Raw genomic sequence first — 18,968 nt, 5'->3', positions numbered from 1 at the left:
ACCCAGCAATTAATTTTTTTCCTATGTTGGGGACATGAGTTTACGATCACTTTGTCAAGCAGCATTTATGGAATCTGCATGACTTCTCTGACTTCATTTCAAAATGATGGAAATTTCAGCTTCCATATTTTATGGCCACAAGAGAGGTTAAGTAACACTGTTTGTTTTGGGGACTTTTTGCAGATATTATAATTCGATTGCATAAGAATTGTTTCTTCAATTTGAGAGTCTTAACTTTGAGTTAGTAGGATATCAAAATTGCACAGTAATTTTACTACTTCCAAAACTAAACTTCATTGTCCTCCGTAGTGGACACCAGGACTTACTGCCTCTTGTCATGTAGTCTTCAAATAGTCCTAAAATAGAGTGTATACTGATAACACACAGACTTGTTTCTCAACTTCTTACCTTTGAAAAATGCATATCAAACTTCTCTGCTGCTATATGATTATGGCACGGCTACCATGTATTGCTAACTTTTGGAAATTTAGCAAAGCTCCGTGCTCCACCATTGCTGTAAAACAATGGCCAGTTGGAGTGAACAGAGATGACGCGACTTTCTATTCAGCAGCTCTGGTTTCAGCATGATTTAGATAACCTAAGATCTGAATTTACTAGCTCCTAGTTATAGCCGATTCAATAAGCTGAGACAGATGCTTCAAGAGTAAGCTGTCAGAGTAACAAATGATCTTGATGTTTCTGATAAGTGGGAAAACCATAATCAGAATGCTTTATTAATCCCAGTAAAGAACAGTAACTAACTAAACTAAATCAAATAATATAATCAATAAATATTATACAACAAAGTTATAAATAAATAATAATGCATCTAATAATAAATATCCCAGTATATTACACAAAATTAAATATATATAGATCACATTGTTATATTGACTTTGTAATTTTCTCTGCAGAGGATGTGATGTTAAGGATGTGCAACGATTGCAGTGCGCACGTGTGCATTAGATGGAGGATTGTACAGTGAGATAGTCACAGGCAGGAGTGATTTCCTGTGTCTCTGAGCGATGCATTTGGATAATCTCAGTCTCTCACTGAACGTGCTCCTGTGACTGACCTCACACCCACTCATGGAGTGGGTGTGAGCTATTGTCAAGCACTGTCTTTATCTTGGACAACATCCACCTCTCCGACACCACCTTTAAAGAGTTCATTTCCACCCCTACAACATTACAGGCTTTACGGATGAGTTTATTGGGTCTGTTGGCATCCAGGATCCTCAACCTGCTGCCCCAGCATGCAACAGCATAGAGTATGGCACTGACCACAACAGATTCATAGAAAATCCTGAGTATTGTTTGGATAAAGAAAAAAAGAATAGAATAAAGCCCTCTGGAAAGTGAGAACTCTCTTAAACAAAGTGGAACAAGGCTGCCATGGAAAGATTATTTCCTTCAAACATCTATCATATACAATACTTCTTATCCATAATGGACTTTTGAAGTTGTCATTTTTAGCCCCTTCTCCAAATTTTGACACAAGGTGTTATGTCATCTGTATGATCTTTAAGTATGATTTCAGCTTAATGTCAAAATATTTTTTTCTTTGTGACTCAGGAGGGTATATTTCCTCTGTGCTTTTTATGTATCCAGTTGTATGAGTGCAAGCCTGAGTCAGTTTAATTTGTTTCTGTCTGTATCTGTCAAGGGTGGACGTATGTTTGGCTTCCCAATGTTTCAAAGCTAAAAGCTCTACTTTGTGGTTGTTTCTCCTGCAGACAGACAAACTAGACCCAAGCAGAGACACTGTGTTCTTTAGGGACGGAGTACGAAGAATAGACTTTGTGTTGTCCTACGTAGATGACAAGGACGGAGAAAAGAAACAGGTAAGCGTAACAGAAAAGGGCCAAATTGTCATTACTTGCCTACTCAGCGTTTTAAAATGCTAGCAGACAATAGTATTATGCAATTTCTAACTGGAACAGGAATCCATGCTGTAAAGAGGAAGTGAGAGTCAACCCCTTTTCTGTGAACATATGACATTTGTAAATGGAAACCCAGACTGTTAATCATGTGAGACATCCTATGAGCCAAGATATGAAGCAAGGCCAAGATGTGAAACCTCTATAAGACACTGTGCCTCCTCCTCATCATGTAACTTATTGAGATCATCTCAAGCAATGTGAGAATGGGGCTTTAAACATCCTAATAGCAGTGGGTCAACAACCCTCCAAAGAGAAGATCCTCTCAAGGGGTTAAATATCTTGAGTTCTCCCTCAGTTATTTAAGAAGTGAAGGTACACGAAATATCTTCGTGAGCCTTCATGAGTTGCCTTCCTTTCAAGCAGTGAAGAGGGAATAGTGTCATACAATTGCAAGCTATGACACATCCTTGTACCGGACGCACAGTCAGCACTAAATCAAGATTTCAGACACTTAACTGGTCATCATCAACTTTGCATTATTCATCACAGTCATCGCTGCGGTTCCATTATGGGAAGAAACTATGTTTGCATAGTTTATGTTTGCAGAAACTAATATACAGGCCTTGGAAAACTACTATATGTTGCATTGTGGATTTGGTGGGTATTGTAGAAGAAACAGATTAAACAGAGAAAGATAACATTGTGGATTGTTATATCGTGCCCTCGAAAGGGGCTCTTTTGGACACAGAAGCTGGATGGTGAACATAGCGGATCCAAACAGCCAGATACATCCTTCAGGAGACTTTAAAGGCCCAAAAACAAACCTTTAAAGAAGTGAATACCTGCAATATTTTGCTGTGTGCTTCTTTTGTACTCAGAAATTTGTTTTTACTGTCCCCAAGTGGTCAAAAAATTGCTTGGGGAAAAAAGTAGACGTGCAAACATCACATAGATACAAAGCTATTAAAGAAACAACAAGGGAGTGGTCACCTGAGGAGTGGAACAAGTTTAACATTGCCAGGCTTTGCTGGCTAATGCCATCTAGCTCTGTTTATGTACAAAATTGGGTTTTTACTCCAGTCAGAGACAATATCAGAGGAACTGATGAGAGTAATTCTGTGGAAATTATCACAAGTGCACAGAGTGGTAAAATAGGCCTAAATATATTAATATAGTTCTACTACATTGGCACTACTGCTTATTTCTAATGTGAAAACTGCACTTTAGAGCTCTGAAACTTAAAACTGCATGCACTTAAAGATTACAGGTTGCTCAGTGTGTTTAGCTTTTACACTTTTCCTTAGCCTCCTAAAGGAGAATTGCTTAAGTTTGTCGCCAGATCAAAGTGGAATTAATTTTGTTAATTGAATATCTTCAGTGGTTAATATGGTGCAAATATAAATGGACAGTTTTCTCATTTGTGTTCTAGAAGCTTCAAAACAAAGCAATGTTTAAAAAAAAGGCCAAATCTAAAAATGTACACGACCTTCTGAATATAAATGAAAGGAAATTACTGTGACAGTGTGACACAAGGCTAGGCTTTACTCAGTAGCGTTTAGTCAGCTCTACTGATTATATTCTGAGTAGTCTTTAGCTCAAGAGGTAGAACAGGTCATCTGAGTGGAAGGTTGGTGGTTCAATCCCTGGCTGCTTCAGTCTGCATGCCAGATACTGAACCCCAATGTGCATTTACCAGGATGTGAATGTTACATTAGCACTCAGGTGTAGAAAAAAGTGCACGTTGTATGAAATGCTTTGAGTGCTCCAGTAGAGTCAATTTACCGTTTATGGAGCATATTCAAAGTATCTATATTACACTTACAGGATACGGTGTCAGAGAAAATGCAGCTTACTGAAACCTACAGTAATCTGGTCTGGAGCAGGTTATCTAATAGTTACTATGCTGATTTTCTTTTATAGTACACCCCTCTGAACACTTATTATGTCATGCTTAAGTTTACCACATAAGAGATCTGATTCACTATTTAATGGCAAATTCCAGTATTTTCTTTTAACAACCTCCAAACTCGAGACAAATGGCAGTAGACTGAGTCTTATCCCTTTTAAAAATACTTTCCTTAATCCTCCAGGAGGGACTTATCAGTGGGGTGCATACTCTCAGAGTATCACATACACCCACTGGATAACAAGGAAAACCACAAAGAGACACATGCTCCCACAACAAGTGGCATCTGTCTCATCTAATGTCCATGTGGCCTAGCATATATAAAAAAGACACAGAGCTCTAAGATCCAGGATAGCAGAGCACAGGAGCTGCGTCTGGATACAGGGCCAGTGCTGCTCAGTTGCATTTCAGGGAGAAAAATCACTGATGCAGTGACATAGAGCACACTAGATCCCCAAGGAAGTGTTATAAATACCCTTGCACTCCGAGGAGAAGATGTTTACATTTTCACTCTCACAGCCCTCACGGATAAGATTGTACGAGATCAAACATTCATATGTAGGTATGATCTTGGTAATACAGTTTTTTGTTAACTTTGCTGAAATGTATTCACTCAATCAAATGCAAATGTTTTGTCATTTGCTAGGGTACCCTCATGTTAACCACACCTGGCACCACAGGGCGTATAGGGGTGCGTGATGTATAAATATGGGCGTGTTCACCTCTGTTCTAAAAGTTTGATCTGACCAAGATGATGCTGGATGTTGAATAGCAAAACGACAACGTTCAAGCTCACGTGGGTTTTAGCAGACGTTAGAAAACCAGACATGGTACACTTTCATGATGGCATCTGAAATGTTCTGCATGAGTTTCCAAACATCCAACACAAACATGACACTTTTTGTCATTTGCTTTAAGAGGCTTGCCAAGATTTCAACTTTAACCACATTTTTGTATCTGTCATTTGAATACACTGAATATATACATAAGCTATTTTTTATAGCTCACTGTTGTCATGTTTTATTTTGATTCATTCAAAGTGTATCAAATAAAGGTACATTTTTATATTTTTAAATGTTTTGTTATGTGGCCATCCCTCCCTACATTAAGGAGTGAAGGTCACTTTTGTGCTTCTGTAGCAGACATGTGGGCAGTTGTGCTGTGCTGTCAGTTACTGACATGCTCAGTGCCTGTTGTTGATTAAGATGTCAACTTTTCCCTGAATAAGTTGCTGGTGCTTTACCAGTTTTAATCTGAAACCCGTGCCTGTAGGCCTTCATACCTTCATTTGGGAAAACTGTAAAGGTTTGAGTCGTAAATACTCATAAATAAATAGGAAAAGGCTTTGGCTGAATGTCCCTGTCATGGATCCGTAAAAAGGAAAACAGGCATGAGTCTGTTGAGCGCCAATGTTTTTGGTTTGTGTGTTTATCCACAGGAGAGAAGGAGGGCGTTTGAAGCCAACCTGGAGAAAAGAGGACTGGAACTGGAGACAGAAGACAAATCGGTAAGAAATTCAACTGTGTAGTTCAAGCGCCACCTAGTGGACAGTGTGCTAAGGCACACCTGAGTCCAGATATAATTGTCTTAAAGGGATGGCTCAGTGTTTGACAATGCCATGATTATTGCCTCAAAAATCCTAACAAAGATGCTTCCTTTAAGTGTTCCTTATTTTTCCACCAGGACTCCAAGGACCAAAAGACCTATTTCCTAAAGATCCACGCTCCAAGGGATGTACTGGCCACCTACGCTGATGTCTTGAAGATTAAAGTTCCCTTCAAGAAGAGTGACATTCCTCAAAGTCAGGATGTCGCTCTGGAGTGGCTCACGCAGCCTTTTCGACTGCCGGGCAACATCATGCACCCAGAACCGGACTATTTCACCTACCACTTCGACAAGACCAAGACTGACTTCTTCCTCATCGGGGACAAAGACACTTTCTTCCCACCATCCACAAGAAATAGAATTGTTAGTATTTCAAAGATATATTTTAAATCTCTTAATGATTTTGTTTTTTATTAATTAAGATCCTTTTATGGGTTTTACCCCAATGACCACAAAAGTGTTTTGTATCAGTCAGGCAAAACGTAAAATGCATTTGGATGAAAGGGTAAATCCAAATCCTTTAATCTTCTGTTAAACCTCCTTCTCGTTGGTAGGTGTTCTACATCCTGTCTCGTTGTGCGTACTACAAAGAGGGGCAGAAAGATAGAGAAAAGACGGGAATCAAGCGATTACTCAGCAATGGGACCTACACGGCGGCCTTCCCCCTTCATGATGTAAGACACGTTGCCAACTTCAAAGTGTGTTTTGTTCAGCGGGTCCTGTTTTGACATTGTGTCTTTCGCTTTCAGTGTCGGTACTGGAAAAAGGGCAGAAATGCAGAGGAGCGTTACAACCTGTACAAGCACTGGGCCAGGTTTCTCTGCTTTTATAAAGAGCAGCCCCTCAACCTCATCAAGTAAACAAACACACGTCCCATATCATCTTACGTCTAAAATTTCCATTTGTCTTGATGTTAAACTCTTCATTTGCTTGCAGGAAGTACTACGGAGAAAAGATCGGGATCTACTTTGCCTGGTTGGGTTTCTACACAGAGATGCTCTTTTTGGCAGCTGTTGTGGGCCTTATATGTTTCATCTATGGAGTGCTCAGTTATGATGACAACATAACAAGGTTAGTGCCACCAGGGGGCATCGCAGCTGTTTGGACAAACCTAAGTAAACAATTTACTTCATCTACTTTATACAGGAAGAAGTCTTTTTATTACTGTAAGTACACCTGGCTAAAAATAAGCTTATCTGATGTTGCAGTAAATCCTGCTTCCTGTGAAGGTTATAGTTTTTTTTTCTTTTGTTTTGCTTAAATTATTTTAGAAAGAGACTAATTACACTTTGCAGTCAATTAAAGCAAAGTTATATTTTGTCTGTTATATGTAGTCTATATTGAGCAGAGTAGGCTAGTTAACATACACAGCGCTCTCTATAATGTAGAAGGTCATCAGCACCACAAACTGCAACCTTCCAAATAATAATAGCTCTCAGACTGTTTACTGTAAATCATAACAATAAAACTTTTCATGATCTGACATTTTAGCTGACTGCAATAGTTCAGGCTAGGGGAGACCATTAAACTGCCATTTAAGTGTATGTAATTGTTGACCACAGGCAGAGAGGTGGTACAGTGAAAAGGTCCTGGCTTCAAATCCATCCTTTCTCTGCGGGTATTCTGGCTTCCTCCCACAGTGCAAGGACATGCATTTAGTGGGGTTAGGTTAACTGGTGATTCTAAAATGCCAATAGGTATGATTGTGTGTGTGTTAACCCTGCGGAGCTGGTGAACTTTCCAAGGTGTACCCCGGCTCTCACCCTGTACTAGCTGGGATGGGCTCCAGCTGCCCTGCAACCCTGAACTGGATAAGAGGAGGAGAATAGATGGATAATTGCTGACCAGTGAAAACTAAAACCAGCAGGCATATTGTATAATAAGAACCTGTGCTCTTTAAGGAAGGCACACTGATATTTTTTCTCACATTCACCAACAAGGGGGCTGGTGGAGTCAGTGATGGACTACTTGTTTCACCTGTTTAACAGTCATAAAGTGTGTGCTGGGATTAATGTCAGGGCTCTGTGCAGGACTTTCAAACTGGTTAATTTCTATATAAACTATGTGGACAAAAGTATTGGGCCACACCGCTTCACCTGTGAATTCAAGCGTTTACAGTCCCATTACTATAAATATATACAGTGGGGCAAAAAAGTATTTAGTCAGCCACCGATTGTGCAAGTTCCCCCACCTAAAATGATGACAGAGGTCAGTAATTTGCACCAGAGGTACACTTCAACTGTGAGAGACAGAATGTGAAAAAAAAAATCCATGAATCCACATGGTAGGATTTGTAAAGAATTTATTCGTAAATCAGGGTGGAAAATAAGTATTTGGTCAATAATAAAAATACAACTCAATACTTTGTAACATAACCTTTGTTGGCAATAACAGAGGTCAAACGTTTACTATAGGTCTTTACCAGGTTTGCACACACAGTAGCTGGTATTTTGGCCCATTCCTCCATGCAGATCTTCTCGAGAGCAGTGATGTTTTGGGGCTGTCGCCAAGCAACACGGACTTTCAACTCCGCCACAGATTTTCTATGGGGTTGAGGTCTGGAGACTGGCTAGGCCACTCCAGGACTTTCAAATGCTTCTTACGGAGCCACTCCTTTGTTGCCCGGGCGGTGTGTTTTGGATCATTGTCATGTTGGAAGACCCAGCCTCGTTTCATCTTCAAAGTTCTCACTGATGGAAGGAGGTTTTGGCTGAAAATCTCACGATACATGGCCCCATTCATTCTGTCCTTAACACGGATCAGTCGTCCTGTCCCCTTGGCAGAAAAACAGCCCCATAGCATGATGTTTCCACAGCCATGCTTCACAGTAGGTATGGTGTTCTTGGGATGCAACTCAGTATTCTTCTTCCTCCAAACACGACGAGTTGAGTTTATACCAAAAAGTTCTACTTTGGTTTCATCTGACCACATGACATTCTCCCAATCCTCTGCTGTATCATCCATGTGCTCTCTGGCAAACTTCAGACGGGCCTGGACATGCACTGGCTTCAGCAGCGGAACACGTCTGGCACTGCGGGATTTGATTCCCTGCCGTTGTAGTGTGTTACTGATGGTGACCTTTGTTACTTTGGTCCCAGCTCTCTGCAGGTCATTCACCAGGTCCCCCCGTGTGGTTCTGGGATCTTTGCTCACCGTTCTCATGATCATTTTGACCCCACGGGATGAGATCTTGCGTGGAGCCCCAGATCGAGGGAGATTATCAGTGGTCTTGTATGTCTTCCATTTTCTGATGATTGCTCCCACAGTTGATTTTTTCACACAAAGCTGCTTGCCTATTGTAGATTCACTCTTCCCAGTCTGGTGCAGGTCTACAATACTTTTCCTGGTGTCCTTCGAAAGCTCTTTGGTCTTGGCCATGGCGGAGTTTGGAGTCTGACTGTTTGAGGCTGTGGACAGGTGTCTTTTATACAGATGATGAGTTCAAACAGGTGCCATTCATACAGGTAACAAGTGGGGGACAGAAAAGCTTCTTACAGAAGACGTTACAGGTCTGTGAGAGCCAGAGATTTTCCTTGTTTGAGGTGACCAAATACTTATTTTCCACCCTGATTTACGAATAAATTCTTTACAAATCCTACCATGTGGATTCATAGATTTTTTTTTTCACATTCTGTCTCTCACAGTTGAAGTGTACCTCTGGTGCAAATTACTGACCTCTGTCATCATTTTAAGTGGGGGAACTTGCACAATCGGTGGCTGACTAAATACTTTTTTGCCCCACTGTATAATATATATAAATATAAAACCAAGCACCAAGCTATGCAGACTGTAGCTGTTGTGTTTGTGCTCTTTTCTTTGTCACCAGTGTTTACATCCTATCACACTCTTGTCACAGATAGAAAGACACTTTTTCAATCCATTTAAAAACCAAATAAAATATACAGGTTCTAGACTTCCTGCTCAGCCCTCTGCCTCACACCTCCTCCAGTGCACTTTGGGTCAGATTCAGGGTCTTCAGCTGGTAACCTGTCACTAATGTTTCACCCTGTACCCTGTACATCTCCAGGTGAGGCGGCAATTGGCTACATCAGGATATCCCTCTGCCACCCCCTGCATCTGACCCTCCTCTGTAGCCACAAACAGTAGCTCATTTCCTCCACTTCTTCGGCTAGTTCCTTGACAGACCTCTGCAGGCTTGCGCCTCTTGTCCCTGTAGTTGGTGGAGCTGGATCACCGAACTGTTCACAAAAAAACCCTGCACACCCAATTTTAAGTGGATAAATGGAGGCTGCCCAGCCTGCAGTTCACTGCCAGATCCGAGCACTTGAGCCACTTTAGGTCATGTGCCGCTACTATGCCCTCTAGGTCTAGAATGGACGAACAACACACGAGGCCAGAGGAAACCGTGAATGTGCTTTAGAGCGATGAAATGTCCCTTTAATGCTTATACTATGGCAAAATACCCTTTTTAGACAATATTATATACAGACACTTTGAATATTATTGAATTGCCTTCTACTGTGTGTACTGTATGTTCATCTGTGGGTTTCTTTATTTTGTTTTATTTTTAGCAAAGAAATATGTGACCCTAAAATAGGAGGCAGTATCATGATGTGTCCTCTTTGCGATAAAAACTGCACTTTCTGGAGGCTCGACTCAACGTGTCTCTCATCCTGGGTAATTATTCCATTTCATATATTAGCTGGTCGCGTTATTATAATTTCATTTACACATATGTTACATTGTATCAATTTATTTAAATCAATGCGGTTTATGTAATCAGTGAAAAAAGGTCAACTATTATTGCATAGACTAAAATGTTTTAGATTGACCACATTTAATCATACAGCTACATACTGAGTAACCAGCATGTTACCCTGTTTGTTCCCAGCATGTGATCTCTTGTGCTTGTCCGAGGAACCTATACTTTTCCATATTCTCTCTTCCAGCAATCCCATCTGTTTGATAATGAGGCAACCGTGTTCTTTGCCATGTTTATGGGGATCTGGGGTAAGTGTCAGTCTGTGCCGCTCTTGCTGTTTTTGACTTCTGTAGGAGATCCAACGAAACCCCCTCCTGTTGGCCAGATTTTCCCAGTTAAAGCCCTTTCACACGAAAAGAGCGTCCAACTTTGCCTAAACTGCTCCAGTCCGGGAAGATTTGCTGGCACAATTATGCTGTTATGCCAAAGCAGCGGGGCTGTTTGTAGGTAGCATAGCATAAAATGCAGCATAAAGCCAAATGGATGTGAGAGTTATGAGAGTTTTGATCGATCTTGACCAGTTATGGTTTTTAAAAAATGCCGTGTCTTTTTCTTGACTTTGACAGTAACTCTGTTTTTGGAGTTCTGGAAGCGGCGCCAGGCCCGGCTGGAGTACGAGTGGGACTTGGTGGACTTTGAAGAGGAACAGCAAGAGCTTCAAACTCGGCCTGAGTTTGAGATCAAATGCACTAACAGGAGACTCAACAAGATCACACAGGTGCTTTTCAAACTATTAAAGTTATAATAGGCAAAAAGCTTGGACCTAAAGGAAAAAATGGGAATTACACTGAGTACAAAGAGTGCTCCTCTCTCTGTTTTAAGGCTCCCCTTCCCAGGATTTAAACCTCATTCTCACAGGTTAAAGCCCTCATTGCATTTTGCACCCATTTCCCTCTTCCTGCTCCTTTACACTGCCAAACCTCCTGCCTCCCACTCGGCTTTCTAAAGCTGGAAAAACAGATATTGCAGTTAAATTTGCTGAAAAGGTTATTTGGTATTTTTCTGTCTGTCTGAGCTTTAAATAACAACAATTTATCTTTCAGGAAATGGAGCCATATCTCCCCCTCCACACCAGGTGTGCTCGCTACTGCCTCTCTGGAGCCACTGTTACATTCTGGGTAAGCGATTATTCAGCTGAAGTGCATGTGTGTGTGATTTTATAACTAGTCACAGCTTTATAAATCATGTGTGTTCTCTCCACAGATTTCTTTGATTCTGGCCTGTATTACTGGGGTCATAGCATATAGGTTGGCTGTCTATGCATCCTTCGCAAGTATCATTGGCAACCATAAAGGAGAGTCCGGCAACCATAAAAACAAGACCCTGCTAGTCGGCGGATTGATCACCCCACAGCTGGCGACTTCTGTCACCGCTTCCTGCATCAATTTTGTCATCATCATGATCCTTAACTTCTTTTATGAGAAGGTGGCCATCTGGATCACTGATATGGGTACTGGGATTTAATTGGGCAAACAGGATTTAGAAAATACAATAAAACTGATGATTTACTATCTGATCTGCTAACTGATGATGCTTTGCTTCCTGCAGAAATACCAAAAACTCACCTGGAATATGAGAACAGGTTGATTACGAAGATGTTCATGTTCCAGTTTGTCAACTACTACTCCTCCTGCTTCTATGTGGCCTTCTTCAAAGGCAAATTTGTGGGTTACCCGGGTAACTACACATACATGTTTGGCAAATGGAAGAAATTTAGGAATGAGGAGGTGAGTTTTAAAAGACAGCATTTAAGCATTGTTTCTTTTTTTCTAAACTGAGACGTATTTCTTTAAGCAGACATCCTCATAAATACAAGAAATGTGACAGAAAAGCCTGTCTCTTGCTGTCCTAGTGTGACCCCGGAGGCTGCCTGATAGAGCTGACCACACAGCTGTTGATCGTCATGGCGGGGAAACAGTTATGGGGGAACATTCAAGAAGCTCTGCTGCCGTGAGTACCGTCAAATGTTTGTCTTATTTGGCCGAACAATAAGCCACAATCTGTGAAACCATCATCAGCTCCAAAGTCTGGAAAAAAGTCAGAGATTTACATGAAACCACAAAGATAATACATTAACTATCTATGGCGTAAAGTTTAGTTAAAAATATTTTACCCTACCCTTAGAAAGAAATGTCCAAGAGTAAAAAATGTAACTTCAATTTCAGCAAATATGAAGTTAATTTTCATATAAACATTTAATCCAACAACCAAATAACTGCGTGTTAAAGTCCTCTCCAACCTCCTGACGCACACACACACACACACATGTAGACACAGCATCATTTACATATACACACTATTGCTTACCCACACACATCACAGTTAAGTGTATGACACTTAACATGCCACATTCACACAAGCACTGACTCTAAACTGAGTGCTGTCTGAATGCTCTCTTCACACACATTCATACTCCGATGGATGCATCAGAGAGCAACTTGGGGTTAGTGTCTTGCCCAAGGATACTTGGCATGCAGACTAGAGGAGCCAGCGATTGAACCACCAACCTTCCGATCAGTAGGTGACCTGCTCTACCTCCTGAGCTACAGTCACCCCACTCCTAAGGACCCGAGTCCCTGCTTTAACACACCTAATTAAAGTGATTCGCGTATTAAACGCCTGATAACAAGATGATCACTTGAATTAAGTGTGCTGTAGCAGGAAAGCACCTAAAAACCTAAACAAGTATCCACAAGGATCGGCATCTAGAAGCACTAGCAAAAATTGTCAAACCAGGGCCTAACATTGGGGGTGGAGCCTATCCCAGCTGTCATAGGGCAAGAGGCCAGGTACACCCAAACCCCTCCATTTAACGCACGGAGCCACCACATCCAGTTCCCATTGTGAATTTGACTGTATTGCTCTTTGTATTGCCTCACCTTACCTGATTAGGTAGAAAAATGCCTTGCTTGTTGACAGTCTTCCATCATACAGTAAATTTTCTAAAGCCTGAAAACAAAGCCCAGAGGCAGTTGGGAGAGTTTCCTCTCTTGAATTACATTAAACTGAAAAGCTGTCGTGCATTTTTTGTCCAGCCATGCTAAAAGAATTTCTGCCTATTGCAGCTTAAAAGTGTAAGTGAAGATCATTAGCTGGATTTTAAGTGCCTGGCGCATAAATGAAAGCGACTTAACAGAAAACAGTATTTATAAAAAACTAAAAAAAATCACACTTTTTACATGAACCCATGACAAAATGAAACCTTCTTGAACCTTTGAAATTGCTACAAAACAAGCAGGGACTTTAGAGGTGCTGAGGTGGTGTCTTAAACTCCCAGAGGAGAACTGCATCTTAAAATCTGCAGCTTGACGTCACCATTCTTGCTCTGAAAATCTCGTTGTGGAAAGCTCCACCATATTTTTTCCATATTTTTTTTGCTAGGTTGATGCGTAACTGGTGGAGCAGCAGAAAGGGACGTCACAACCCCGAGAACCATTACAGTCGATGGGAGCAGGATCATGTTCTGCAGAACTTCAGCCAGCTGGGCCTGTTCTACGAGTACCTAGAGATGGGTGAGATGCTTCACTAGTCTCTCTGATAAATTCAAATATCAATTAAAAAGTCACATTAAACAGGAAATGTTTAACTTGTCCTGACTGCTTTCCCTGTAATTCCAGTGATCCAGTTTGGCTTCATCACTCTCTTTGTGGCCTCTTTCCCCTTGGCCCCCCTTTTGGCCCTGTTCAACAACATCCTGGAAATCAGGGTGGACGCCTGGAAGTTCACCACCCAGTTTAGGCGACCAGTGGCATCCAAGGCTCGAAACATCGGAGCATGGCAGGAGATCCTAAATTCAGTGGCCATCTTGTCTGTTGTTACCAATGTGAGTTTTTTTTCCCCTTTCATCGCATTTAAAATGAGGTTAAACTTCATGAGATAGTGCTTACGTATCAGCCTGGAAATAAGCTTCAGAAACAACTTTTTGTGGTCCCTTTTCTTCCAGGCTTTCATCATGGCCTTCACCTCAGACATGATCCCCCGTATGGTGTACCTGTATGCCTACAGCAACAGTACCAGCATGAAGGGCTACATCAACAGCAGCCTGTCAGAATACAGAATACCGATACGACCACAAAATATGACTGAGGACAACTGGTTTCGTCACTTCAATACGACCTGCAGGTATTAGAGCTGAAAGAAGCTCTTTAGATATTTTCAGCATATTTAAAGCATTAATAAATATCCTTTACAAAATATTGGTAGAATGAGTTAACCAATGAAAGTCATTGCAAGACTCTGCAGTTCGTGCCTGTCAATGGAGTGTTTTAGGATCTTTCATCTGAGATTCAGGCTCACTAATCTTACAGTGTTGTTTCCAGCTGCTACATGCAGCAATTGGTGGTGAAAAGGCTTTCGTGAGGCAAAAATCAGAGTAAATATTTGGCATTCTCACTGACTGTAGATGAGTACTAATGTTGTGTTTACATGTTAGCAAACATAACTTTTATGAAAGGCATTTCATCAAACTTGTCAGTTAGGTTCAAATTACTGTTTGCACAGATCTACGTACTTTTCAGTTTATTCATGTTTCTGTCTGTTATGGGAGCCTTATTGTACACTCACTGGTAACTTCATTAGGCACACACTGCTAGCAGCATATTGAACCCTCTTTCGACTTAAGAATTGCCTTATTTCTTCATGGTTGGCTGGAAAAGTTCCTCAGAGATGTTGGTTCACATTGACATGACAGCTTCTGTAGCCCATTCACTTCAATTTATAAGGTTCTTCTGCAAGCATTGGTGGTGTATCGAGTGGTTATTTGAGTTAGTTTCCCCCAGAGATGTCAAACACTGGATATTTTCTCATTTTCAGACCATTCTCTGCAAACCCTTGAAATTTTTGCATGTGACGCCGCTCTCTTGTTGGTCTGTACAGATACCGTGACTACCGGCACCCTCCAGGCCACAAGAACGAGTACACTCACACCATGCAGTTCTGGCACATCCTGGCAGCCAAAATGGCCTTCATTATTATCATGGAAGTAAGACAAAATACACTTTTCCCTCACACGTTCCTCACTCGTAAAAATAAATAAATAAATAATAACCTGAATTAATGTTGCAAAGTGATGATATCTTTACCAACGCTCTCTTTGCAGCATGTGGTCTTTGTGGTGAAGTTCTTTATTGCGTGGATGATCCCAGACGTCCCGTCAGATGTGAAGGCGCGCATCAAGCGAGAACGATACCTGATTCAAGAACACCTGCATAACTACGAGGTGGAAAGGCTCAAACTGCAGCTGAGTGCCAGCTTCATCACAGAGCCGCAAACTTCGGAAACGTCGTTGACGCCAGACAAACACGAAGTGCTTTCTGAGTGCCTGTAGCACCTGCGTCGCACCTCCAGCTAACCAAGCCGAGGGCGGACATGTCTGTGTATTCTCTTCTCCCTGAGAACAGCCATATGCAAGGGCTTCTGTCTTTGAATTCAAAACGCTATTTGTTTCATTTTGGATGGACAATAAAGCCTTCCACATTATACTCCTATGTTAGGAAACGCATAGATACAGCATTTAAAATCCAGTGCAGTATAACATTTTATTTTCCTTAAAATCAGCTTCTTTTGCAGACGAAGCGTTCATTTTCCATAAAAACTGTATTTACATTCATCTTTCTTTGTCATAAAAGCATAATCTCTGTGTTTTCTGATACAGTTAAGGTTTGTTTTCTTGAATGTGTGACAGTGGGTTTGATTCCTCTTTAAAGAGCTGACTGTGACGTCAATTTAGTATTCTGCATGCTAGTCTTTGATGAGAATGAAGGACTGAATATTTAGTCAGTTGTGAATGTAGAAAACACTCATGCTTACAAATATTTAAAAACATATGCGAGATGAAACACAAGTCAACTGGCGGTGCTTCCTCGGACAGCTTCACCATGATTAGTTTTTTATTTTAATTTTAATAGGTAGCTACATAACAATATGTCTACTGATCTACAGCCGAGCTAGTAGACTATGAGTTTCATTGTTTGAGTGTTTATTATATGTAGAAAAAAGCTCTTTAAAACTGTGCATTTGAAAACCAAGTACCTCCATCACACTGCAGTAACACTGTAACAATCAGATGTGTGGTGTTTTTCCACTCACTCTGACCTGAGTTAGCGACAGAAATAATGCGTTAAGACAGCAGCTGCAGGCTCGTGTCTGATCTTCTGCTTGTATTACCAAGTTGCTGCGGGACCAATTGTAAAGTTTCTCTAAAAACAAACAAACAAACAAAATAGACTACATGAAGAACACGTTGTCAGGGCACTGGACAGATCATGTGTTGGTTTTACTTTTCCCCGTTTATACAATAAATGGCCAACTTTTAATTTTCAACTTTCACATTAGTTATGTCACCACATATTATTAATCGTCCAACCGCAAGCTGAGAACTATACAGGAAGCAGATCTTCTTGTAGCCTGGTGGGGATATGTATGAGTAACATGAAATGGTTTTAGTAACCAGCTCATTAACTATAGCTGACGTCTAAGTGCTGCTGTAGATATAAAGATGCTGTTTTTTTAAGGGGCTATAGTGCAATTAATTTATTGATCCATTTGTGCCCTGTGGCCTGAAGCATTTGTGTTTAGAGTTACTATTTTTATGCTTTTACATTTGCCTATAAAAGACCTTGCAGCATTTGGGTTCTTTCTTTTAGATCAGGGGTCCCCAATCTCAGTCCACGAGGGCCAGTGTCCCTGCAGGTTTTAGATGTCTTCTTGATCCATCACAGATTTAAATGGATAAATGACCTCCTCAACATGTCCTGAAGTTCTCCAGAGGCCTGGTAATGAACTAATCATGTGATTCAGGTGTGTTGACCCAGGGTGAGATCTAAAACCTGAGGGACACCGGCCCTCGTGGACTGGGATTGGGGACCCCTGTTTTAGATTGTCCTCTTCATCACCTCGTAACTGGCCAAGAAGCAGTGTTAGCTCAGACAGCTCTTCCACCACACTAATGAAAAATAAGACTCCTGCTTTACATTTTACATTGTAGCAAGCGTCTGATTGATTATTTTTTTAATAAGTTGATCATTTGTCATATAGAGTGCGTATAAATCTGTTATGCTTTTTTAGGTTTCCGTGTTTGTGCTTTAACTTCTTACAGTAAAGCGGCTGATGCAATCAGCAGGATATATCTGACAGTCGACACTCACTCCAGTCTCAGGATTTAAAATCTTTCAGTGTCTGTTGAGCATGACTGTTTACTGAGGCGTGCAAAATCCCGCAACATCCATGATGGACTTCCCAACAAACGAATGCCTTAAACATCTGTCTTAATTTGTTTTTGTATGTTTTTTTTTAAAGAAAAAAAATTCCTATCTGTTTCTCAACATCTGTTGCATAGTATTTGTTACTGCTGCAAACTATGTGCAGTGTACCAGTTTTGTGCATGAACTGTGATCATGTAAATATTTTGTCAGTATCAATATGTAAGTTTTCTGTCGACTGTTGAACAGGAACTTATTAAAATTGTTAAAATTCCCAATAAATAAAGAAAAGTCATTTTTTGTTGGAGCTTTATTTTCAATTACAATAAGACACCCAGCGCATCTATGTTTTGCATCTTTCTCCAACATAAAGATCTCATCCAACTTTATTTTAAGATCACGTTTTTCTCCACAGAAAAACATCTGTACAATTTAAACAAGCTTAACAGTTAATATTTGGCACAACCACCTTTATTCTTCAACACAGCCTGAACTCTCTAAGCTGCTTTTTAGTCATTTCTTTAAGTAGTCTTCAGGAATAGTTCTCCTGTTTTCTTGAAGGACATTCAAAGCTCTGCCTTTTTCTGTATTTTGTGTCAAGATAATCCAACACTGCTTCGGTAATGTTGATGTCCAGGCTCTGCAGAGGCTGATCTATGACTGACAGTGCTCCATTTTGTGTTTTTATATATTTGCTGAAAATACTTTGTCCTTAATGAGGCTCCACTGTGTTTTACAGACTGACCTGTAAATATTCAAGACAATTTGAACTAAAATTGTCAAATCTGGATTCATTGGTCCATCAGACCTCTCGCTGCTGATTTTCAGTCCAGTCCTTGTGTAATGTGGAATACCTCAGCCTTTCCTCTCTGTTTCCCTCTCTTATGGTTTTTACAGCCACCTTTCCATTAAAACCATGTCTGGTGAGGCTTCTGTGAACTGTGGATGAATCAACTGAAGGGCTGAATGCATCTCTCACGTCTGCTGATTTTTTTCCCTATATCTTAAAGACATAACTTTCAGATGCTGTTCATCAGTGGTTTTTAGTCCATTTCTCTTGTCCTCCCCTTGTCCAGTTTCTTGATTTTTTTTAAGGAAACTTTTTTCTAAGGTTTTTATAGCTCTTTGGGGAATCACCTTGTTGATAAATAAGTACAGTTTTATCCCTGTCAAACTGTGTTATTGTCAGCATTTTTCATATATTCAACTGAAGAAAGGGGAACAAATTCTGTGTTTTTGTGTCAGGCTACTTGTAACAAAGTGTCTCAAGATAGAATATATCTCTGGTTCTTTGCTGAGTTGTCTGTTATATGTAGACAACTCACTGGTTCATCACTTGGTTTAGGCGGCTTTTATGCTTGAATGTTAACAACAAAGAAACACTCGAACGAAAGTCTTGCTCCTTTGAAACGTGTGTGCACTTTCATCAGGTCAGTGTAAGAACTATGCACACTGTTGCTCCGGCACATCAGTGAAGACAAACCCAGTTTTTGAATAATGACTTCAGGAGAAGCCAAATATAAACTATTATACAAATGCAATATAAATACAAAAATCTAACAACAGACACACAAAATATGCACGAATAACCTCAAAGATTGTCACACAAAAGTTTCAGACTGCTATTTTCAACCACCAGGTGTCGCCCCATAC

General features: G+C 40.6%; 1 protein-coding gene across 2 annotated transcripts in view; it reads left to right on the top strand.

Annotated features, from left to right (window-relative positions):
* ano5b (anoctamin 5b) overlaps positions 1–16,793 on the top strand; it is a 30,202-nt gene extending 13,409 nt beyond the window's left edge. For both annotated transcript variants that reach the window (XM_026166622.1, XM_026166614.1), the window contains 18 exons: positions 1,736–1,843; positions 5,227–5,295; positions 5,472–5,756; positions 5,948–6,067; positions 6,143–6,249; positions 6,330–6,464; positions 9,926–10,031; positions 10,304–10,364; positions 10,683–10,834; positions 11,160–11,234; positions 11,320–11,566; positions 11,665–11,843; positions 11,969–12,066; positions 13,498–13,628; positions 13,734–13,939; positions 14,060–14,238; positions 14,992–15,097; positions 15,215–16,793. In XM_026166622.1, the coding sequence (XP_026022407.1) occupies positions 1,736–1,843; positions 5,227–5,295; positions 5,472–5,756; positions 5,948–6,067; positions 6,143–6,249; positions 6,330–6,464; positions 9,926–10,031; positions 10,304–10,364; positions 10,683–10,834; positions 11,160–11,234; positions 11,320–11,566; positions 11,665–11,843; positions 11,969–12,066; positions 13,498–13,628; positions 13,734–13,939; positions 14,060–14,238; positions 14,992–15,097; positions 15,215–15,442 (2,592 nt within the window). In that variant the 3' untranslated portion in view covers positions 15,443–16,793. The remainder of the gene's footprint in view (positions 1–1,735; positions 1,844–5,226; positions 5,296–5,471; positions 5,757–5,947; positions 6,068–6,142; positions 6,250–6,329; positions 6,465–9,925; positions 10,032–10,303; positions 10,365–10,682; positions 10,835–11,159; positions 11,235–11,319; positions 11,567–11,664; positions 11,844–11,968; positions 12,067–13,497; positions 13,629–13,733; positions 13,940–14,059; positions 14,239–14,991; positions 15,098–15,214) is intronic.
* The last annotated feature ends 2,175 nt before the right edge of the window (positions 16,794–18,968 follow it).

The sequence above is a fragment of the Astatotilapia calliptera genome, chromosome 1 (genome assembly GCF_900246225.1).
Source record: "Astatotilapia calliptera chromosome 1, fAstCal1.2, whole genome shotgun sequence".
Lineage (NCBI taxonomy): Eukaryota > Metazoa > Chordata > Actinopteri > Cichliformes > Cichlidae > Astatotilapia > Astatotilapia calliptera.
This window is presented reverse-complemented; position numbering and strand designations above follow the sequence as displayed.